Here is a 24,854-nt window from a genome sequence, read left to right as displayed (position 1 = left end):
TCGCCATGCAACTGCTCGATCCTCAAAATATCTGCAGGTATTTGCCAGCCAACTTCTTAAAAAAGGAGAGCTGATGGCACACATCCTTCACATTCACACACACACACAGAGAGAGAGTCCAATTCCATCCTTTTGATGATGCCGAGCCATTAATGATTTTATCAGCAGCCAGCAAAGCAGGTTTGCTTTTGATGGGCTCTGTGAGGAGAAGCCTCTTGATTAGCTCTCATTAAAAACAGATCCCCCTGCATGGCAGCAGGAGAACAGACTTCTGGGAGAACGTGGGGAAGACATCCAGCCCCAGTCCTCCCAGTTCTGTCCGTGCCTGGAATGGCAAGTTGGGTAATTAGTTCCTCCGTGGGATTCTCGAATCCCATCAGCGATGACTTGCATAAGGAAGATGGCTTGGTGATCCCGTGCCATCGGTAGGAGAGCACACAAAATCAAACCAATGCCAAAAATAATGTTGCTGGATGACGCATCAGGCACCTTCAACACTTAGCATCATTACATAAGCAGCTTGGGACGGAAGAGAAAGTCGTTTGGCAATTGACTGATGCAATTTACTAGTCCTGGACGAGAGAATCGGAGGCAGTAATACTTCTGAATACCACAGGAGGCAGTAATACTTCCTGGAAACCACAGGAGAGGAGAGTGATTTCATGCACCAGTCCTGTTTAAGGTTTCCCATTGGGGCATCTCATTGGCCACTGTGAGAACGGGCTGATGGAATAGATGGACCATTGGCCTGATCCAGACAGACTCTTCTTTTATTGTTATGACTTACATTATTCTTGTTGGATGCGGGTGGCGCTGTGGGTTAAACCACAGAGCCTAGGACTTGCCGATCAGAAGGTCGGTGGTCCCTGCGACGGAGTGAGCTCCCGTTGCTCGGTCCCTGCTCCTGCCAACCTAGCAGTTCGAAAGAACATCAAAGTGCAAGTAGATAAATAGGTACCGCTCCGGCGGGAAGGTAAACAGCATTTCCGTGTGCTGCTCTGGTTCACCAGAAGCGGCTTAGTCATGCTGGCCACCTGACCTGGAAGCTGTACGCCGGCTCCCTTGGCCAATAAAGTGAGATGAGCGCTGCAACCCCAGAGTCAGTCACGACTGGACCTAATGGTCAGGGCTCCCTTTACCTTTACCTATTCTTGTTATTTATTAATCGCCTTCCACACACATGGCTCAAGGTAGTTGTTGGCATCCGTCTGTTTCGAGAGACAATGCAGTGTGCCTCCAGGGGTGAAGTCAAACCGCTGAGTTAGCAGTGTTGGCATGCAACCAAGGAAATGGGGGCAATTGGCTGGTCCCCAGCTGGCTCCAGCCGGTGTGCCGGGTGATCTCCAGTCCTTAGTGCAGCATCTGCGACCCGAGCTTCGGAAGCTAGGGCACGCTACTTAGCAGAGTAAACACTATGCAATAGAAGTGGCTGGAGAGGCTGAGTGAGCATATTTACAAGCAGTTCATTCAGCATAGATAAAGGTAAAGGGACCTCTGACCATTAGGTCCAGTCGTGACCAACTCTGGGGTGGCGGTGCTCATCTCTCTTTATTGGCAGAGGGAGCCGGCATACAGCTTCCGGGTCATGTGGCCAGCATGACTAAGCCACTTCTGGCAAACCAGAGCAGCGCACGGAAACGCCGTTTACCTTCCCGCCGGAGCGGTACCTGTTTATCTACTTGCACTTTGACGTGCTTTCGAACTGCTAGGTTGGAAGGAGCAGGGACCGAGCAATGGGAGCTCACCCCGTCGCAGGGATTCGAACCGCCAACCTTCTGATCGGCAAGTCCTAGGCTCTGTGGTTTAACCCACAGCGCCACCCGCATCCCTTATTCAGCATACAGCAGAACAAAAGGAAACATGTCTGATTTCCTTTGTGTCCAAAGCAAGACAGCTAAAAGCAAAAGCTATACACAAACGGAAGTTCCCAGCAAGCTGTGCTGCAGTGTCAACAGACATGTGACATACAACAATTCCACACGACTGTTCTCAAGATGGAACGGAATATCACAACAAGCAGAACCAAAGTGACCTCCCCAGGGCACAAGCCTGGGTGGTGTGTATGGAGGTCCTGGGATGCCCAGATGACAAGACCCGCCGCCACCCCCAGCCTCGCTGATGTGGTCCAAAGGAAAGCAGAACAATACGTTTGGCACCAGCTTGTACAAAATTCAGTGGAAACATTCAAAAGCAACACAGAGAATGAAAACAGATAATTTTTAAAAGAATACCCATTTATCCAGCTGGGAAAGTCCATGCAATTAAAAAAAAATGCATTCACGGAAAGTGCAGACAGTGTGGACAGGGGCACCTACTCTGAAGACCCTACTCCAAATTTGTGTGGAGTGGGATCAGAATGCAGCCAGAGTCACACTCCTTTGAATTTTGCAATTCAGAGTCCCAAAATTGCGTATGTGTGTGTGTGATGTTAAAATGCATTGTGCATTGGATCATTAAAATGGAGCTGGTGAGAGTACCCTTCATTCTTCTAACTGGGATAGGCGTTTTTGTTTTCGATATTTATCACTGTTCAGGTTTCTAGTCCCTAAGAATGTGGGATATAGATTTGGTGAAAGTACCCCTCTAGCTTGTGAAGCTTTCCTTTGGCTTTCCTATGTGTGTCAATTAATTCTCTCATATGCTTTTGCTTGCAAATTGATTTAGGGCATTTTATTGTACTCTGGTATATATTTCATTCCTTTGATATGCTTTTCACCACTTTAGAGGGGGGTCATTGGGCTGAAGAATGGTATATAAATAAATTGAAACATTGCTGTTGCTAGTACTACATCTAATAATGTAACTGTGAAGCATATTAAAATGCACATTTCAGGGGATGAATGCACCCAAAATGTGTAGAAAATGAAAACAGTTTAAATGTACATTTTCCCCCATGCGTTTCTTTTAATGAATTCACAAAACCCAGGGCAGAACAGACTTATGATGGACTGCATGCAAAAACTGACAGAGAATGGAAATAGGCTGATTCATTTGTCCCTAGGTATGGCGCAGGAAATCACAAAGGATACTGAAACCAGGACACCATTACATAACTCTCTAATAAATGCTACGACGAGATGTTTGGGATTCAGCGAAGACCCACACGATTCATGATCTAACATTTCAAGAGCAGAGTGGGGAAAAGAGAGCCCTCTAAATATTCCCTCTAAATATTCTTATCACTTCCTGTGAACTTTGAGGGAGAAAACATCAGTCTGTCCTAAATGCAGAGTTAATTCAAGCCATCAGTCCATCGCTAGATGGATGCGCTAATTTCAGGGTTTGCTTTGTTGTCAAGGTATGGCAGACAGTTCATGACTGTTCTATCATCTTGTTTGTGGCAGGCTCTGCAGAACCACCAAGGGAAGGGTGGACGTTGCTTTGAACTCCTTGGTCCCAAATTGGAAAAGTTTAAAAGCATTTCTGAGTTCTCTTTGCACTTAGGCAGTAATGTTTACATGGCGGGCAGGAGTCATGAGAAAATAGGTTGCTTTCTAACCCAACGTAAGCCACCCCCGCCCCATGAAAAGAGAGGACAGTGGAAAGGGACAGCTTTCAATGTTACAGTGGGTGTTTAGTATTATTTTATTATATATTCCACCTTTTCTCTTCAAGCAGCTTGATGGTATAATAATAATAATAATGTGAAACCTCGGTTTTCAAACGAAATCCGTTCCGGAAGACCATTTGACTTCCAAAACGTTCAAAAACTGAGGAGCAATGTGTGGTCAGCAAAATCCATTGAGAAAAAAGAAAAACACGCAGTGGAAGCCGTTCAACTTCTGAGGTGTGGTCGAAAATGGAAGTGATTACTTCTGGGTTTTTGGCGTTCGGCTTCTGAAATGTTCGGCCTCTGAGACACTCAAAAATTGAGGTTCCACTGTAGTAATAATAATAATAATGCCCATCTGGCAGGGTTGACCCAGCCACTCAGGGCAGCTTGCAACAAAATATTAAAAACAAAATAAAGCATCAACTATTTAAAACTTCCCTGAACAGGGCTGCCTTTAGGTGTCTCCCAAAAGTCAAATACAGTAGTACCTCAGTTTTTTAACGTCTCTGTTGATGAACATTTTGGTTTTTGAACACAGTAAACCCAGAAGTAAATGCTTCGGTTTTTGAACACGTCTCGGAAGTCGAACATGCCACACGGCTTCCGCTGAGGCCTTGAGTTTTTGGTTTTCAAACGTTTCAGAACTCGAACGGTCTTCTGGAACAGATTATGTTTGAAAACCAAGGTACCACTGTAGTTGTTTATCTGTTTGACATCTGATGGGAGGGTGTTTCACCAGGAGGGCACCACTGCCAAGAAGGCCCTCTGCCTGGTTCCCTGTAGCTTTACTTCTTGCTTTGAGGTAACCGCCAGAAGACCCTCAGAGCAGGACCTCAGTGTCTGGGCTGAACGATGGGGGTGGAGATGCTCCTTCAGAGAAGACTCTTTCAGAGTCAGAGCATAGGGTGTGCAGGAAAATGGGGCAAGGGTTTTTCCCATTCAGTTGCTAAGGTTGCGCAGTGCAGTTTATTGAACGCTGGTAAATTTCTACAGTTTGTTTTTGCATCACTCTTGTACCTGGGTATTTAAAAAGACCAGTGGCCAAGCCATATTTCTTGCCCAGCAGGTGTTGCCTTGCAGCCTTCTGCTCTCCTTCTTACCCAGTCAGTCAAAGATCAAGGACTAAGGATTGCGCAGAATGTGGTGAACTGAACTTCAGAAACCAAGATGCACAGAAAGCACAAAGAGAGAAAGAGAAAAGATTCACACCTCGACAAACGCCGCTTTTGAAAATGTACGCAGGTCCCTTTCATTATGTTCTAGTGCTCTGAGCAGTCTAGATGAGATGGGACTATCTGCTTAGGCTTCCATTGACCCTCGGGGACGTGGGGGAGTCGGATCTGATGTGGGTTTTAATCGATAAGGAATTACACAGTGGGCTGTCACTTATTAATAGTCTGCATAGACCCACGTAAAGCAGAGCTGTCAGCTAGGCATACAAATTCAGCTCTCCAAAGGTGCTGGGTCTAATGGGCAAAACGAGCAGTGTCAACCACGGCACCACATCCAATCAAATGCTCCAGGAAGGCACAGCATTTCAAAGCATAAATGCTTTAAATACCATAAGAAGAGCCTAAGAAGAGCCTTGCTGGATGTCAGGTTTAGCGCTTCTCCCACACAAGACACGGAACGCTGGCAGTTTAAGTAGCTGAGGTCTATTTCGCAATAACAGGCTTACAGCAGTCCAAGCTTCCACAACTCATCCTTCGCCGTCGGAGTCAGTTGACTGGACTGGCTTCTGACCCCTCCCAAGGCCAGATACACGCCACATCCTCCCCCGCCTCCTGCTGGCCCGACTCTGCTCTAATCGCTTGCTCCGCCTCCTGCTTCTTGGAGACTCAGGTACAGCCAATTCCTCTTCCTCTCTGCTGGGCGTGTCCCTGACGCTGGATGAGCATCCTCAGAGGAGCCAATCAGATGCCTCTTTAGGGAAGCCCTTAAGCAGGATGTCCTGTGGCTTCTAGCAGTTGGTATTCAGAAGCATTGCTGCCTCTGACCATGGAGGCAGAACATGGTGATCATGGCCAGTAGCCCTAAATAGTCTTCTCCATGAGTTCCTCTTCTCAAGCCATCCCTTCCTATGTCTTCTTCTTTGGCAATCACTTGTAGCCGAGTAAGATTGTCTTCCATAAACACAGTTTTAACAGTGAGTCTGTAAGTGACTGTGGAGGCCAGTTCTGGAGCCACACATCCTTCCACAGTGGGGACATAGGTTTCCAGGTGGGAGTTGATCATGGTGTAGATTTGCCAAGCGTGCCTTCTTCTTAGCTCGTTTCTTCCTTACGTCCTGAGTTTGAGCATCTTCAAAGCCCATGACACCTTTGGTAAAGGCTGTTCTCTAACTGGAGTGCTTGGAGGCCATTGTTTCCCAGTTGTTGGTGTTTTTTTCCTGTGGATCAGGGTAAATGCCTGATAAGGTCAGCCTGTTTTCACTGGTGTAGGAGGAATTAAAGGAGCACTTTGCCTACGTCTTGGGACAGAGACATTATTTCTTCAGATTATTCCTTCCTTCAGAAAGAGGTCCCTGTTAGCAAGCAGAGTTAAAGCTCAGGGGCGGTTGTGCATAATTTAATCTCTGATTACACACACACAAATTTGCACTGCGGTGCATGTTCATCGCTGTCAACCCACCATCTCCAGTAATTCACCATCTTTCATGAATTCAAATCGAGAATGGTGTAATTTATCTAAATCAAATTGAACGAAATCAGATTCCATGCAAACACTGGGATTTGATTAAGTTGGTCTCAGGGGGTTATTAATGGAAAAGGGGTTGTCTGGCCTGCTTTATCCCCCAACCCACACATTAATTTCACGGTTAATCAGGCACTAGGCACTCTCAAAGGAAGATGTACTGCTGTAAAAGGTAAAGGTAAAGGACTCCTGGACAGTTAAGTCCAGTCAAAGGCGACTATGGGGTTGTGGTGCTCACCTCACTTTCAGGCCAAGGGAGCCAGCATTTGTCCACAGACAACTTTCCGGGTCATGTGGTCAAGCATGACTAAACCGCTTCTGACACAACAGGTCTCCATGATGGAAACCAGATTGCATGGAAACGCTGTTTACCTTCCTGCTGCAGCAGTACCCATTTATCTATTTGCACTGGCATGCTTTTGAACTGCTAGGTTGCCAGGAACTGGGACAGAGCAATGGGAGCTCAACCTGTAGCGTGGATTCAAACTATGACTTTCCAATCAGCAAGCCCAAGAGGCTCAGTTTAGACCACAGTGCCACCCGTGTCCCATAGTGCTGTAGGCAACGTTGGTAGGGTACACCCATTGAAACAAATGAAATGGATGCAGTTAGTTCCATTAATTCTAGCGGATTTGCTCTGAGTAGTGGTTAGTTTTATTATTTATGTATTGCCTTTTTAAAATTTCTATCACACCTTTTCTTCCAAGGAGCTCAAGGAGACATGCATTGTTCTCCTTCTCCCATTTTTGTCCTCACAAGAACCCTGTGAGGTAGGTTGGGCTGAGAGTGACTGACCCAAGGTCACTCAGCGAGCTTCACAACCACATGAAGATTTGAATCCTGGTGTCTCCCAGGTCCTAGTCCAGAACTCTTACCACTACGCCACACTGCCTTTCTTACATAGGATGCTTAGAGATAGCGTGATGTCATGTTTAGTCGCTCAGACTAGGACCTGGGAGACCAAGGTTCTATTCCTCATGTGGCCATGAAGCTCACGGGGTGAACTTTGGAGCCAGTTACTGCCTCTCAGCCTAACCTACCTCACAGGGTTGTTGTGGGGATTAAATTGGGAGAGGGAGAGGACCACGCATGCAACCTTGGAGAAAAACATGGGATGCAAAAGGCAATAAATTGATAATAGAACTGTTGCTAAATCCTTGATGAAATCTCCAATTGCCCAGAACCACATGACGTCCATTCTGTTCTCTTTCAACCAGGTTCTCTTACACCTATAAAATTATGTTTTTCTGTTCCCTTTTCCCTCCCCCGTTTCACTTTAACAACTTGGAAAAATATTTGCTCAAACTTCAGCCTAGATCCATTCCATTGGTTTCTATTGTTTTGCTAACGGAATGTTTGAGGATGATGGATCTGGGTTATTAACAAAGCCCATAATCCTATTTGGGTGGTTTGTTAAAGATTTAAACAATCAGGCTAAGCAAACTCTTGCTTCAGCCTCATTAAGGCAATGATCCAGTCAAATAACTTTCCTCTGAGTTGCAAGAGCAGCCCAGATTAAACTTGCGGTGTGTGCATGTCCCATGCCTGCTTAGCAAGGCAAAGGGTTAATGGAGATGCTTAGGGGTTGTTTATACAGCACCATTATATAGCACGAGTAAAGTAAATGAATTATAACTGGTGGTCATATAGTCAGACTGTCAAACCTTGGTTTCTCGTGCAGAATATGTGTGTGTTGTTTGTATACCTTTCTGCCTTTCTTTTCTTTCTGATCTCACAGATTCTTTCTTTTCTCACAGTTTCTTTCTTTTCTTTCTGATCTCACAGTTCCCAAAGCAGGGACAGAGCTCAGTGACAGAGCATCTGCCCTGCATGAACAAGGCCTTGGGTTCAACCTTTGGCATCTGCAGTACTAGATTTACATATAAGCTAAACAAGCTATTACTTGGGGCCCACTCTCTTGGGGGCCCCCAAAAAAATTTAAAAGAAAAAAACCTGGATGTATATTTCCAAAATAGAAGACCATAAAACAAATAAAATAAAACCTACATACAGCAAGAGTGTTTTGTGTTGGGTAGGCTCCTATGATAGGCTCACCTGCTCCCTAAAATATCACGGGTTTCCTCATTTCTATATATGGAGTGCTTACATTCTGCATGGAATGTATTTCAGTTCAACAATTACTTTGATAAAATACATATTTTGTTATGTGCAAATGGCTTTAGATACCTATTAGGTCCATAAATTACCATATAGCGTATATTCAACACACAAAAACAGTGACAATTGGTTGTTGACACAGGACAGCTGGACATATAAAGGGCCCCATTACCTTCAGTAGCTTAGGGCCTCATCAAACCTAAATCCGGCCCTGGGCATCTGCAGATAGGGCTTGGAAAGTATTTCCACCCAAACCCCTGGAGAGCTGCTGCCAGTCAGTGCAGGTGGGCTGTTTGGCTGACTCAGCACAGGGCAGATTCCCCTGTTCCTATCTTTTTTTAGTCCATTATTATTATTATTATTATTATTATTATTATTATTAAATTTATATACCTCCTTATACCCGTTAGTCTCAGGGCAGTTCACAGGACTCAGAACAATGAAGACTAGAACCTTACATTATTTTTAGGGGAAGGAGGAGGCCACTGTGCAAGGATTAGAGCTTTGTGCTCAGAGGGTCCTCTATTCAATTCACAGCACCTCCAGCTATGACCCCTGCCTGAAACCTTGGAGAACGACTGACAGTGTAAGCAATATTGAGCTAGGTGGACCAACGGTGAAGGACCATAGCTGGTAGTAGAGCATCTGTCTTGCATGAAGAAGGTCCCAAAATGGCATCTCCAGGTAGGGCTGGGAGAGACTCCATGCCTGAAGCCTTGAAGAGTCGCTGCCAGTCCTTGTAGACAATACTGAGCTGGATGGACCATGGGTTTAACTCAGTATAAGGCATCTTCAACAAAGGTCCATATAGTAAAAGCTATGGTTTTCCCAGTAGTGATGTATAGAAGTGAGAGCTGGACCATAAAGAAGGCTGATCGCTGAAGAATTGATGCTTTTGAACTATGGTGCTGGAGGAGACTCTTGAGAGTCCCATGGACTGCAAGAAGATCAAACCTCTCCATCCTTAAGGAGATCAGCCCTGAGTGCTCACTGGAAGGACAGATCCTGAAGCTAAGACTCTAATACTTTGGCCACCTCATGAGAAGAGAAGACTCCCTGGAAAAGACCCTGATGTTGGGGAAGATGGATGGCACAAGGAGAAGGTGATGACAGAGGATGAGATGGCTGGACAGTGTTCTCGAAGCTACCAACATGAGTCTGACCAAACTGCGGGAGGCAGTGGAAGACAGAAGTGCCTGGCGTGCTCTGGTCCAGGGGGTCTTTAAGAGTCGGACACGACTAAACGACTAAACAACAACAACAAAGGCATTTTCCTCTGTTCCTGCTCCAACCATGTGTAGCTCAGGATGGCGATGTTTTGTGCATCTGATGGATTGTAGTTCACTAAAGCTTATTCTTCCACAAAAAATGGAAGTCTTTAAGGTGCCCTAGTCAATCCTCACAGCCCTGCTCATTTGTTCATTTGTTCGTTTGTTCATTTATTCATTCACTACCATTCTCTTCCCTATCTGGAGACTGGACCTGAGACCTTCTGCATGCAAAGCAGATGTTCTGTCACTGAGATGTGGCCATTTCCCCATGAATTTGGCAGTCACTGTGTTCTCTTTTGACGTCTCCTTTTCCCCAGTTTGATTATAGGCTTCAGGCATGACAAGATTTTGGCAGTTTCTCCAACATCCATATGCAAAAAGTGTAATTAATCTCAATTCCCCCCCTCCCTGTCCTCCTTGTTAGTCCAGTAAGTTTGGTTGAGTTTGCCTTCCCTCCTGCATCATTCCATGGCAGCCTCACCAACTGCATCAGCCAGTTGAAGTTCACATGGAAGATTCAGGACAGACCAAAGAAAGGACTTCTTCATGCAGTGTCTAGTTAAACTCTGGAACTCACTCCCACAAGAGGCAGTGAGGGCCACCAACGCAGATGCCTTCAAAAGAGGATTAGACAAATTCCTGGAGGAAAGAGAAGGCCATTGATGGCTATTAGCCATGATGGCTATGCTCCCCCGCCACAGTCAGAGACTATGTTTCTGAATACCAGTTGCTGGAAGCCAAAGGAGGGGAGAGTGTTTTTGTGCCGGGTCCTGCATGCTGGCTTCCCATTGGGGCTTCTGGTTGGCCAATGTGAGAACAGGATGCTGGAACAGATGGTCCACTGTCTTCCAGCAGGACCTTCCTATGTTCTTATTAACTCACTGGATCTAATCTATGACTCTGAATGCAAGTCAGGTAAGAGTTACTGGTGCCATTTTTCTAGAAAAAGAGGTGCTGGAACTCAACATGAATGCCTCCCTTGTTCTCTTATACAGCGGTACCTCGGGTTAAGAACTTAATTCATTCTGGAGGTCCATTCTTAACCTGAAACTGTTCTTAAACTTTAGCTTTAGCTAATGGGGCCTCCCGCTGCCACCACACCGCCACCGTGCAATTTCTGTTCTCATCCTGAAGCAAAGTTCTTAACCCAAGGTACTATTTCTGGGTCTGTAACCTGAAGCGTCTGTAACCCGAGGTACCACTGTACAGTCATACCTCGGAAGTCAAAAGCCTTGTGAGTCAAACGTTTCAGCTCCTGAATGCTGCAAACCTAGAAGTGAGTGTTCCAGTTTGTGAAAGTTCTTTGGAACCTGAACGTCTTTGGCTGCAGGAGCTTCATGCAGCCAATCGGAAGCCGCGCCTTGGTTCCTGAACATTTTGGAAGTCGAATAGACTTCCAGAACGGATTCCATTTGACTTCCAAAGTACGACTGTACTGGCAATGGAGCCAACCTGAATGCTGCCAGAACTGATTTCTGGTGCGTTCCGGCTGAAAAAAAGCCCTATTACCTTTGACTCGACACTGCCTTACTGGCCTTAAAAAGGTAAAGGACCCCTGACCATTAGGTCCAGTTGTGGCCGCCTCTGGGGTTGCGGCACTCATCTCGCTTTATTGGCCAAGGGAGCCAGCATACAGCTTCCAAGTCATGTGGCCAGCATGACTAAGCCGCTTCTGGCGAACCAGAGCAGCGCACGGAAACGCCGTTTACCTTCCCGCCAGAGCGGTACCTATTTATCTACTTGCACTTTGATGTGCTTTCAAACTGCTAGGTTGGCAGGAGCAGGGACCGAGCAACGGGAGCTCACCCCGTCGCGGGGATTCGAACTGTCGACCTTCTGATCGGCAAGTCCTAGGCTCTGTGGTTTAACCCACATAGCTCAGTATTCTCTGCCAGACGCCCCTCTCCATTCCTATAGACTAGCCATCAGCTCCCCTTTGCCCTCTTCCTCATTCCTCTTTATCTTTAAAAGCCCTTTCCCCCCTCACACAAGGGCCATCTCTCAGCAGAACCACAATCAAAACGTACAGGGTGTCTCTCAGGTCAAAAGCACCTCTGTAGAAAAACAAGCACTTGACCATCCTGATAACATCCGTTCTCTTGCTGAGATGGGCTTTGAATCGGGTGTTTGCCTCTCCCGTGGCCTTCTTAAAAGCTAGTTTCCTCCTCCAGTCAAAAACGTCGGCACGACCCTTTTGCCATCTCCAAAGTGTTGGATGACTCAGAGAACAGGGAAGCAATTAGAGCGGGTCCATTATCTGCCTTTCCGCTGGTCCCAGCGCGATCACATTGTCAGACACGGCAATTAGAAGGAAAAGACTCTGGAGACCACTAATAGATGCTCCGTTTTTTTTTCTTCTTCTTTTCTTTTCAGAGGCCCAAGCAAAATGCAATTTTCTTCCGCTTGCCAAGGCCTGGCCTTCTCCTCGCTCCCCCCCCCCAACAACTGCTTGCCTCTCGAATCTATTGATTCGGGGATATGATAATGCAGCCTCCCTTCAGAGCCGGATCAATAATCATTAGAATTCTCTCCTGCCTTGGACGTAAAGGGGCTCATAGGCAGTTCAAAGACTTTTGCTGAGTCAAACAGCCTTCTCTTGCCTTTGTCTCTGCAGGGAGGGATAAAAGGCGATCCGGTTTACTTTGAAACACTTGCGGCCCACTGCTCTCCACTTTGCCTCGGAGGCCATGGGGAAAATGAACGTCGAGTTTCAGCAGCATGAAGGTGATGTGTGTTAGATGTTGAAAGGGCTTGTGATTGGGTTCTTTAGGATTCGTGTCTGTGTAGCCAGGGCTGAGTCCTTTTGACAATTTCACGAGCCTTTTTGGAGGAGGTGAAGTGGGCAGGGTGCTGCAAACATTTTTTTCTGGAGTTGTGCGCGGGCAAAGTTGGTAAACGCAAAGTTGGGGGACGCAGGTGGCGCTGTGGGTTAAAGCCTCAGCGCCTAGGACTTGCCGATCGAAAGGTCGGCGGTTCGAATCCCTGCGGCGGGGTGCGCTCCCGCTGCTCGGTCCCAGCGCCTGCCAACCTAGCAGTTCGAAAGCACCTCCGGGTGCAAGTAGATAAATAGGGACCGCTTACCAGCGGGAAGGTAAACGGCGTTTCCGTGTGCGGCTCTGGCTCGCCAGAGCAGCGATGTCACGCTGGCCACGTGACCCGGAAGTGTCTCCGGACAGCGCTGGCCCCTGGCCTCTTAAGTGAGATGGGCGCACAACCCCAGGGTCTGTCAAGACTGGCCCGTACGGGCAGGGGTACCTTTACCTTTAAAGTTGGTAAAAACAAACTAAAGTAAGAAGAGACTCCTGGTTCAGGCCAATGGTCCATCTAGTCCAGTATCCTGTTCTCTCTCTTTTTTAAAAAAAATAATTTTTATTGATTTTAACATATCAATTATAAAATGTATCACGAAACTTATCACTTATCCAATCTTTTTTTTTACTTCTATCAGCACCTCTGATAATCCATCGTTGCATCTACTTCTTATACATTTCTTAACTTTGTATTGCCTTTAAGTCTCTTAACAAATGCCCCTATCTATTTTTGCAATACTTCCAATAATACTCCTCACAGAACTTCTTGCAAGCCTACAAACATCGTATGATCTTCACAAATACTTTTCAAATAGTCCGTAAATTTACTCCAGTCTTCCGTGAATGTCTGGTCCCACCGGTTTCCAATTCTTCCTGTTGGTTTATCTAATTCTGCATAGTCCATTAACTTCATCCTCCATTCTTCTTGGTAATTCTTCTTGCTTCCATTTTTGGGCCAATAATATTCTTGCTAGTCCAGTATCCTGTTCTCAGAGTGGCGAAACAGAAGCTCCAGAGCCAGCAAGCAGGACTCAAGCACAGATACCCCAGCTTTGTTGGTGTAATGTTTTGTCCCTTAGGGATAGCTCAGTTGGTAGAGCGTGAGACTGTTAATCTCAGGGTCGTGGGTTTGAACCCCATGTTGGACAAATTCCTGCATTGCAGGGCTTTGGAGCAGATGACACTCAGGGCCCCTTCCAACTCTACTATTCTATGATTCTATGAAATGGGAAGCCCACAGACAGAACCTGAGCACAAGAGCGCGCACACACACTCACACCATTCCCAGGGCTTCCAGCAACTGGTATTCAGCAGCGTCACTGCCTCCAACCATGGACACAGATTATAGTCATTGTGGTCAACAGCCATCAATGGCCTCAATAATTTGTCAAATCCTCGTTTAAAACCATCCAACTTGGTGGCCATCATTGCACCCTGTGGGACAGAGTTCCACAGTTTAACTCTGTACTGCATGTAGAAGGACTTTCTGGCCTGAGTCTATGTTAATCTTCATTAGATGCCCCTAGTGTCATGAAAGAAGGAGGAAAAATTCTCTCTTTCTTCTTTCTCCATGCCATGCATAATTAATAATAATAATAATAATAATAATAATAATAATAATTTATACCCCACCCTCCCCTCCTCAGGGCGGCTAACAAGCAATAATAAAAATAAGTTGAATGAATACAACTTAAAAACAAGATTAAAATGCAACATTAAAATATTGAAACATTAAAATGCAGCCTCATCACAGGAGAAGAAAGGAAAAAAAGAAAGGGGGAGAGAATCAAATTGGCTCCAAGCCAAAGCCCAGGCGGAACAACTCTGTCTTACAGGCCCTGTGGAAAGAAATCAGATCCTGCAGGGCCCTGGTCTCATGAGACAGAGCGTTCCACCAGGCTGGAGCCAGTGTTGAAAAGGCCCTGGCTCTGGTTGAAGCTAATCTAACTTCCTTAGGGCCCGGGACCACTAAGGTGTTGCTATTTATGGACCTTGAGGCTCTCCGTGGGGCATACCGGGAGAGGCAGTCCCGTAGGTACGAGGGTTCTGGGCCATGAAGGGCTTTAAAGGTCATAAACTTCAACCATGCCACCTCTCACCTGCCTTTTCTCTAAACTAGAAAGTCCCAATTGCTGCAACCTCCGCAGGGGCAAATACTGCAACCTCCATAAGGGAGTTTCTCCATTTCCTTGGCCATCTTATTTTCATGTTTGAGATAGAATGGATAGAATTGGCCAAGCTGAAGCCCCACAGATGGGCAGTGTCAGGTGGAGCTTGGTGCAGTAGCGTTGCGTCCTTTGCTGGTACCCGGGGCATACGTATACAAACACCAGGCAGGACCAGGGGCTGGGGTGTGGAGGGTAAACAAAACCTGCCACACTCAACCCCCACTTCTGGGTGGGTGGGGGGCATGGAAGGTTCTCAGGGCCCTGCTGCATTGCCTGCCCACCCATGCAGGGGGGAGCCAGGCTGGCCGATGCAGCCCTGGGCAGGCGCATCCCTCCAACACTGTCTGGGTGGCCATTCAGTGAGGGGAGTGGGGGCATGATGCTGTCAGGGTTCAGGGAATCCAATCCCTTCCATGGTGGCAGCCAAGCAGCAGACAAACCAAAAAGCAGTTCTCACCAAGGAATTTATTCACTATGCACAGAGAGAGATGAAGGAATGCAGTCTACCTAGGATAATGGCATTGCTCTGGGTAAAGTTTCATTCCCTCCGTCTCTCCTATTCTACGTCACCCCTGCGTTGGCTGATCTGTGCTTTCTGCCTCTGAGCTTTCTGTTCTACTACTCTCAATGCACGCCTGGTCCTGGGAAAGGGGGGTGGGTCCGGAATGCTTTCTAAAGACACTGAGTCTGTCAGCTGCCTCTCCCCTGGTGCTTCTTGTTCCTGCTGTTCCTCTTCCAATATTTCCCAGCTTCTGCCCTCTGCAGACTCTGAACTGTGACCTTCTGCAAACCACTGCTCTAAATCTATACTGTCCTCCTGTTCTCGGGAAGGTTTAGGAGAAGGTTGGGGCAGTCCCCACCATTCCTCCTCAGTCCAACCCTGGACCGGTGCCTGGGGCTATGGCCCTCACCACGCTATACCCCTGACTTGCTGCCCTCACAACGCAGAAGTATGAGGAAGTGTGGAACACCTCCCAATCCCTACTGCACCTCACCCGCTTGATACATGATCAGCAGCCATCTAGCTCCAGAATGTTCTCCCCTTTGCACCATATATATATATATATATATATATATCCTTCTGCTGCCTCTCTCACCCAGTAAGAAATAGTGCTGGGCAGAGAGCGGTGCCTGCAATGCTTTAATTTCCCCAGGGATGCCTCCCAGTGTGATACACTCCCAGCAGGGACTTGATGCGCCTTGTGTTATTTTATCCCATTCGATGGGCGGTGATGTGTCAAAAAAAGATGGTGAGCCAGCCAGCAGATGGCACCAGGCAAATCCCTAACCCAGAGCCTCATGGGGGCTGTGCAGAAGCTAATAATATCTGGGACAGATTAGGCATGCGTTCCAGGCAGGTGCCAGCTCTCCCCTGATATCTGATATGGAAGTGTATGGAAGCACATAGATGCTTCGGATTCTGGCAGTTTTATTAAGTGCACCGAGTGAGTTATGATGACAAGATTGCAGTTCCGGTTTAGGTTTCCAGCTTTTGATTACCCCAAAGAGAGAATCTCCCTTCTTCATGGTTATCACCCCCCTGGCACCATTCTCATTCCCCCAATAAAACATTCAAGCCATATCTATAGTATCGACCTAGCAAGCAATAATAAGTTATCGATTGAGATTTATAGCCCGGTTTCTGCCCTGCTCTCCATAGCATGCAAGAGTATTTCTCTGGCACACTCCATCTCACAACAGTTGGCGTGTGTGGAGTTGAGATCCAAGATGGAGGAGTGGGCTTGGTGGGTCAGGAAGAGATTACGAAAGCACAGTCCTTGTTGAGCCTTGAAGTGGACTCTGGTGACTTTGGGCCAGTCACCATCTCTCCTACTCAGGTACATGGGTAACATAGGATGAAACCATTAATTTTATTCCTTTCTTCTGATGCAGGGTGCATAAGCATTGGTATGCGATAGGAAGATGAGTTGGTGCTTGTAGGCATCACTGGTGCTTCTGCTGGTTCTGTGCTCTCATTGGCTCCCAGTACATTTCCGAGCACAATTCAAAGTGTTAGTGCTGCCCTTGAAAGCCCTAAATGGCCTCGGCCCAGTATACCTGAAGGAGTGTCTCCACCCGCATTGTTCAGCTCAGAAACTGATGTCCAACTCCAAGGGCCTTCTGGCGGTTCCCTCACTGCGAGAAGTGAGGTTACAGGGAATCAGGCAGAGGGCCTTCTCAGTAGTGGCACCCGCCCTGTGGAACGCCCTCCCATCAGATGTCAAAGAAATAAATAACTATCAGACTTTTAGAAGACATCTGAAGGCAACCCTGTTTAGGGAAGTTTTTAATGTTTGATGTTTGATTGTGTTTTTAATATTCTGTTGGGAGCCGCTCAGAGTGGTTGGGGAAACCCAGCCCGATGGGTGGGGGATAAATAATAAATTATTATTGATAACATTGTGTCTTTGGGTGCTGCACTGTCCCAATTTTCATCAGAAGAATGTTGGAGGCTATGGCTTCTTGCCCTTGGATGGTGGCCCAGGAGGGGAGGTGGGCCTGAGGCTGAGAATTGTTCCCCAGCCCTGCTATATATGGGTAGACAATATGCTTGCAGGCCAGCTGGCCTGTGGATGGGGTTTGTGGGGCTATGTAAGCTATAGGCTCTGCTGCCTGCTTGCCCTGGCACCCACTTAACCATCCCCGAGGATGGACCAAGGAGGAAATCATCACCTAGAAACCAAAGCAGCAGAGGATGATGAGAATGCCAATGATCATGATGACTGGCGACGTCTTTTTTGTTTTGGAAATTTATTTATTGATCCTTATTCAGAGATATACAAAAATGCATGTCCGTTGCAAAGTGACTTTTTACAATATACTAACAGCTACTTAGTCTAGAACAAAGGTAGGAAGGAGTAAAGACAAGAAAAAGGGAAACCTAAAGAAAGGGAGAGGAGAGGGGCAGAGAGGAGAGGGGAAAGAAAAGAAAGAGAAGAGGAGAAAGAGTGTTTTGCGTGGACAGGCGGAGTCCCCAGATCCCGCGCGGTCCCCCCGTCATGTGGAATAACGACTCAAGACAACGTACTATGGGATTAAATTGGCCACAACTTTATTAAATTTCAAATGTGGGTAGACCTTGGCTCAGGCATTGGGCGTTCTCCCTCCCCAGTCCACAGCCGGGGACCTAGGGAGCATCAGGGTTATCCAGTGTGTGTGGGGGGGGATGGGCCGGCTCTGGAGAACATATGTTCAAGCAGAGATAGCCGCCCCCGTTACGCCGCCGCAGGGGAGAGCAATGACGACCTTTCGGCGTACGGCCAAAGCCTCCCTTCAAAAACCCCTTTAACGGGGAACCCTGGTATTGCTGCCGCAAAGAGGAAGATGGACTAAAGGATTCCGCCCAAGGCCTGATACCGCCAAAGTTGTGACGTTTTGCTACGGGAAAGGCGAAACCTGCCAATGCAGGGAAATTCCTTTCCGGCCCTTTAACAGCGACCTTAACGTAGCAGCGCCCGCATACCTGTGAAGAAAATTAACCTGCAAAACCTGTGAAGAAAAGTTAACCTGCAAAATAAGACATTAACTGAGGGTGGGTAGGGTGGGAGAAGCTCTGGAGCCAAGTGAGGATTCCCAGGTAAGATCCTCCCTCTATTGTGTGGGCAGGTAATCCCTCCCCTACCTGGCCTGGTCACCTTGGCAACACTTCCCCCAGGTGGGATTGGACAACTGACTGAGGTAGGCAGAGACCTCCAGGTATCCCACCTGGGGGAGGCAAAGCCAAGCCTATGCTGTTGGGGCCGCTCCAGATCTAGGGGCTGCACGCGTCCACGCAAAGGGCGCCCCCCATTTTAAGTGGTGAGCGGTCATTGTGTGTGTGTGGGGGGGGGAGATTTTTGTTGTTGTTGTTTAGTAGTTTAGTCATGTCCGACTCTTCGTGACCCCATGGACCAGAGCACGACAGGCACTTCTGTCTTCCACTGCCTCCCGCAGTTTAGTCAAACTCATGCTGGTAGCTTTGAGAACACTGTCCAACCATCTCGTCCTCTGGCGTCCCCTTCTCCTTGTGCCCTCCATCTTTCCCAACATCAGGGTCTTTTCCAGGGAGTCTTCTCTTCTCATGAGGTGGCCAAAGTATTGGAGCCTCAGCTTCAGGATCTGTCCTTCCAGTGAGCACTCAGGGCTGATTTCCTTAAGAATGGAGAGGTTTGATCTTCTTGCAGCCCATGGGACTCTCAAGAGTCTCCTCCAGCACCATAATTCAAAAGCATCAATTCTTCGACGATCAGCCTTCTTTATGGTCCAGCTCTCACTTCTATACATCACTACTGGAAAAACCATAGCTTTAACTATACGGATCTTTGTTGGCAAGGTGATGTCTCTGCTTTTTAAGATGCTGTCTAGGTTTGTCATTGCTTTTCGGGGGGGGGGGGGGAGATTAGAGGAAGATAAAGAAGAATAAAATGACTTCCGGCTCACTGTCCAGCAGAGATCCAGCCATTCTATCTTCTATAAACCAGTATTTTTCTTCAAACTTCAAATCCAGCTATTACAAGTTCATTTTCTCTTTTATGCAAGAAGTTCATAATGATGGTGGTGATAATGACGTCTGTCCTACTCTGCAAAGGGACATCTCAGGGGAATCAACAGGTAGTGCTGGGGAAAATGAATTGATCCAGCTCAGCACTGCCTTCACCAGGGGCAGGGAACCTGTGGCCCTTCAGAAGTTCTTGGATCTCAGCTCTCATCTTCTATAGCAATTGCTCTTGTTGGCTGGGGATGATGGGAGCTGGAGGCAAGCAGCATCTTTGGTCTACACTGGTGGGCAGCAGCTCTCCAACGTTTCAGGCCAGGGATACTCCCAGCCCTACCTGGTCATGCTACTGGGGATTGAACCAGGGACAAAGTAGACACTCCATCACTGAACTATGGTTCTTCTCCTAATCTTCAACTCTTCCCCTAAACTGTAGTACACAGTAAAGGTAAAGGGACCCCTGACCATTAGGTCCAGTCGTGGCTGACTCTGGGGTTGCGGCGCTCATCTCACTTTATTGGCTGAGGGAGCCGGCATACAGCTTCCAGGTCAGGTGGCCAGCATGACTAAGCCGCTTCTGGCGAACCAGAGCAACACACGGAAATGCTATTTACCTTCCCACTGGAGCGGTACCTACTTATCTACTTATCTACTTTATCTACTTGCACTTTGACGTGCTTTTGAACTGCTAGGTTGGCAGGAGCTGGGACAGAGCAACGGGAGCTCACCCCGCTGCAGGGATTCAAACCGCCGACCTTCTGATCAGCAAGTCCTAGGCTCTGTGGTTTAACCCACAGCTCCACCCGCGTCCCTTGTAGTACACAGTACCTAATGCATAATTAAAACAAACCATTTTAGACAAAGATTTGCCCTCATCCTAACACCATGGAAACTAACACTAATATGCCCAGGAACCTCACCAAAATGCTGGAGAGGATGCACCTCCACAGGCACATACCTCCACATGTGGTGGGAATGTCTTAAAATCCAACTCTTCTGGACATCAATCATACAAGAAATATGCAAAATAACTGAGCAAGTTTTAGAAGTTACCCCAGAACTGGCCTTACTAACAATCTTCCAAGACAATAATGCCCACTCACAGGTGAGCTCATAGGTGAGCTCATAGCCCACCTACTCTCAGCAGCCAGAAGCATCATAGCCAGACACTGGAGACACCTGTCAGAAGTAAGCATGGACCAATGGTATCAAATAGTTTGGGAAACAGCTTTATTAGAAAAACTAACCAACAAACTGAAACTGACACGGGGACAAATAGAAGAAGACGCCTTCACCCCGCTATGGTTCCTCTTTATCACATATACAGCCCAACAAGACAATAACAAGAACCCGCTGACAGCATTCGAATCAATCTGGCTAACCTGATCCAAACACACACACACCACTCCCACATGAAAACAAAGTTCACTACAGCCAATCACAAACAAACAACCACACCATAAACCAACCAAGAAATCTTTAATAATATATATATATTAAAAAACCCACATCATTATGAATTATCTCTGCCAATCTGGTCCATCCACATTTTGAAGAGGCACCAAGAATCCCTGTCACATTTGACCTGCACTCCCTCCATTTGGAGGAATTGTCCAGCAACCCATCCCATCATCTAGGGAAGTCCAAGCCTCAGGACCCCTTTCTCGGCTTGTGTCTCTTCGGGAAAAGAGTCATCCTCCTTTGTGAAGGATGCTCATGCATTCTGATGCCTCATTATGCTTTAATGCAAAGTCACAGCTCAGTCACCGAGTTGACAGAGCCGGGTCAGCTGAGGCAATGAGAGAGAGAGAGAGAGAGAGAGAGAGAGAGAGAGAGACAGTGTGCTGGACAAATTGGACAGGCATCTGGAGATATGGGTCACACCAAGCCAAGGTGAAAGTCACACCTGCTGCAGAGCTGTCTGCCAAAAAGGAGGGCACGAGTTGAGCTGTGCCCTTGTCCCACCTACAATTTCACTGTCAGTCAGTAGTTTGTTGCACCCTGCATTACGTCCTGCCATAGGCTTTTGGTACACATTTTGCAAGCACTTTTTGCATTCAATGTGTCTGTTTGTTTCGCAATATTCATATCCCACCTGATTGCAGCAGTTTACTGAAGCAGTTTACAAAAAGAATGAAGCAATGAAGTTATTAGTAAAAACAACTGAAGCATTTTTAAAATAAAAATAAAATAAAAATAAAAGCAATAATAAACTAAAAACACTCCAGCGTTCTAGAATCTGAGTAGGCTTGTTTGAACAAAAACGTTTTTAACGTGGGCTGAAAAGAGTACAGCAAAGACTCAGGGCGTTTCAAAGTGTGGATGACGCCACACTAAAATATCAATTTCTTATAGATGCAGAATAGATACAGCATGGCACCTGCAACAGTGCCAGTTCTACATAAAATAAAATATGCACTTAAAAATAATTATATGTAAACCCGTACTTTTCAATGCATTTGCCAGTAAAATACATATAATGGGATCTATCTATTTCATAAAATTTATGCCCTGCTTGATTGTAAACAAACAAACAAACCTCAATGTGAATAGAATTAAACAATAAAACAGTTAACAACAATTTGAAACATTATTATTATTATTATTATTATTATTAACCCAGCTGTAAACAAAAAGAAAAGATTAAAACACACATCAGCATTTGAGATATTCCAGTTATCTGGGTAGGCTAGTCTAAACAAAAATGGTTTTAGCAGGTGCTGAAAAGAATACAACGAAGGTGACTGATATCAATAGGCAGGGAGTTCCAGAGTGTGGACACTGCCACACTAAAAGACCAAGTTCTTCCATGTGAATCCTGTATTGGTGTGAATTGGCTGAGTGGGCATGTGAGAGGTAAGGTGACCTCACAGGTAAACTAATCTAATGTTGAGATGCCACCTTATCTCTTATGCACCCAGTAGATCACTGCTGTCTGTGGGAGGGTTCCTCTTGTCAGTTCCAAAGATCTCAGAAGTCCCCTCTGCAGTAACTCAGAGGAGCAGGGCCTTCAGTGTGACTGCCCCTATTTCACAGAATAACATTGCTGTTGAGATACAACAGGTGGCCACTATCTGCACTTTCCAGGAACAATTGAAGACCTTTTTGTTGTGTCATGGGATGTTTCCCAGGAGTGTCCACTTCTTAGTGTTATAATCTATTTTTAAACGTGTTGGCTGTGTTTGTGCTTTTAGCTGCTTTTAGTTAACTTATATCTCACCTTACCAAACTACGGTTTCCAGAGTTCCCGGGGAAGAAAGATTGATGGTTAAATAGCTCTGAGAACTATAGTTCTTGGTGGGGGGGAAATGGAGATCTCCTAATGTCTCTCAGCACCCATAACAAACTACAGCTGCCAAGATTCCTTGTTGGAAGCCATGACTGTTTAAAGCGGTATGATACTGCTATGGTGTGGATGCGGTCTACCTGAACTGCTTTTCTTTCTGCCCGCTGCCCCAAATCTACTTTTGACCCAAATCAGGCTAGGACTGGGGGGCAAGGGAAAGGGTACAATGAGCTCCTCTGCTAAGCCTTATTCCTTCCATTCCTTGAGCTGATTCTCAGGCTGGTGGAACAAAAGCAATGCCTATGTTTTCATCAAGGTCATGCACGTTCGCCAAGGTTGTGCAGTTAATGAATTTTCCAAAGGTGCATTTTGAGCTAATGTAGGGGATGCTGGAAAAGAAGGTGCTAATGATCTAATTTGCATATCATTCTCTCTTCTTCTTTCCCCCCCTCCTCCCCTATGGCTGTCCCTCCAGGAAGCAAACTGCTAATTTTGGTGCTGTGCTTGAACTTCCCGTCGGAAGCGGAATCCTGCCCAGGGGCTTGCGTATGCTACAGCGAACCCAAGATCACCATCAGCTGCCAACAGCAAGGACTTGGAGCCATCCCCTCCGAAATCCCCATCCAGACTCAGCGTATCTTCCTCCACAGCAACAAGATCACCGTGATCCGCTCCACCAGCTTCACCTCCTGCAGGAACATGTCCATCCTCTGGATCCATTCCAACAACATCAGCCTGATCGAACCCGGGGCTTTCTACGGGCTCGACAAGTTGGAGGAGCTGGACCTCAGCGACAACACCAACCTGAGGTCCATCAACCCTTCCACCTTCCAAGGCCTTGTCCACCTCCATACCTTGCACCTTGACCGTTGTGGCCTCCTGGAGCTCTCCACGGGGCTCTTCCGGGGGCTATTCTCTCTGCAGTATCTCTACCTTCAGGACAACAGCCTGCAGAACCTCCTGGACGACACCTTTCTGGATCTTGCTAACCTCACCTATCTGTTTTTGCATGGGAACAGAATAAAAAGTTTGTCGGAAAACGTGTTCCGGGGGTTGATCAACCTGGACCGGCTCCTCTTGCACCAGAACCGGGTCAGTGTGATCCACCGCAGGGCTTTCCACGACCTGGGCAAAGTGATGACCTTGTACCTGTTTAATAACAACCTGACGGTGCTGACGGGAGAGACGATGGCTCCCTTGGTCTCCCTCCAGTATCTCCGCTTGAACGGCAACCAATGGGTTTGCGACTGCCAAGCCCGGTCGCTCTGGGATTGGTTCAAGCAGTTCAAAGGGTCTTCTTCGGAACTCGAGTGCCACCTGCCCGCTCACCTGGCAGGGAGGGACCTCAAACGGCTGCAGAGCGCCGACCTGGAGGGATGCGTCGACTCTTTCAACCAGATCAGAACGAGCGTCTTTAGCACTAAGACCAGGACTGGCAAATTGCCAACGGCCGACCCTCCTCTAAGCCCCCACGATGGTGGGCGGAAATGCTGCCAGCCAGAGATGGATAAGTCTTTTATTTATGAAGCCAAAGCCAAGGCAGGCCCGTCTTCCCACAGCAGCCGAGCCTCCTCCAACAACCCCCTCAAGGATAAGGAAAACATCGCCAAAACTAAGCCCCAGGCGGAGACGGACCCCTCAAAAAACAGCAGCAACAAACAGATCAACGACTCCCCCTTTGGGACCTTCCCCAGTGCAGTGGACCCTCCACTGACCAATTTGAAACCTGAGTTCCTAGGCCCCATCGAACCTTCGACAGTCCCAACCAAAAAGAGACAGGGGTGTTCGAAAAAGAACAAATCCAGGTCACAGTGTCGCATGGCTCAGCCCACGCAAAGTACCACCTCACGGCTAATCCCCAGCCTATCGATCTCTCTGTTGATGTGGAGTCTATTCTGGTCCTGTTGAAACGACAGCAACATGTCTCTTGTTGCCCTCCCACCCCTTTCCTCGAGGAGTGATACTTTAATCCCAGGACTTTTGCTTAAAAAAAATAAAACCATTAAAAAAAAAAATCACTTCCACAAACAAGAAGAAAGTTAAGCCCAGAGGGGGGGAAATACAAAAACAAAAACAAAACTTGGTTACGCTACGAGTTAACTGGATGCCTTTATAAAAAACAAAACGTTGTACATAATTTATTTCCTCCTGAAATTTATGTGTTTTAATTTTTAATTATTATTATTATTATTATTATTTCGTCCTTGGAACTGCACTTGCCCACGAGAGTCTATAGCCACAGCTGATGGTTAAAAAGGGGGGGAAAAGAGAGAGAAAGATTTACCTATGGAAAAAAATGAAATAGAAAAAAAATAAAAGATGCAAATATGCCATTTTCAAAATGTTTTCCAAAGTGTTACTTGTAATTTGAAACAGTCCTTGAATGATGTTGCAAGTACCGATACCCCCCTACCATTTGAAGAGGTGACGCAATGATTTCATTGCCGCTCCTGCGTTTCCGATTCCTGCAATTTAACCAT

At 46.8% G+C, this 24,854-nt stretch overlaps 1 protein-coding gene across 1 annotated transcript in view; it reads left to right on the top strand.

Moving 5' to 3' along the window:
* Positions 1-24,633, top strand: part of RTN4R (reticulon 4 receptor) — a 108,010-nt gene extending 83,377 nt beyond the window's left edge. Inside the window, exon 2 of the mRNA XM_079956878.1 lies at positions 22,850-24,633. Within this exon, the coding sequence (XP_079813004.1) occupies positions 22,850-24,282 (1,433 nt within the window). The 3' untranslated portion in view covers positions 24,283-24,633. The remainder of the gene's footprint in view (positions 1-22,849) is intronic.
* The last annotated feature ends 221 nt before the right edge of the window (positions 24,634-24,854 follow it).

This window comes from Podarcis cretensis, assembly GCF_951804945.1.
Source record: "Podarcis cretensis genome assembly, chromosome: 16".
Lineage (NCBI taxonomy): Eukaryota > Metazoa > Chordata > Lepidosauria > Squamata > Lacertidae > Podarcis > Podarcis cretensis.
Note: the sequence above shows the minus strand (reverse complement) of the source record. Positions and strands in the feature narration are given on the sequence as shown.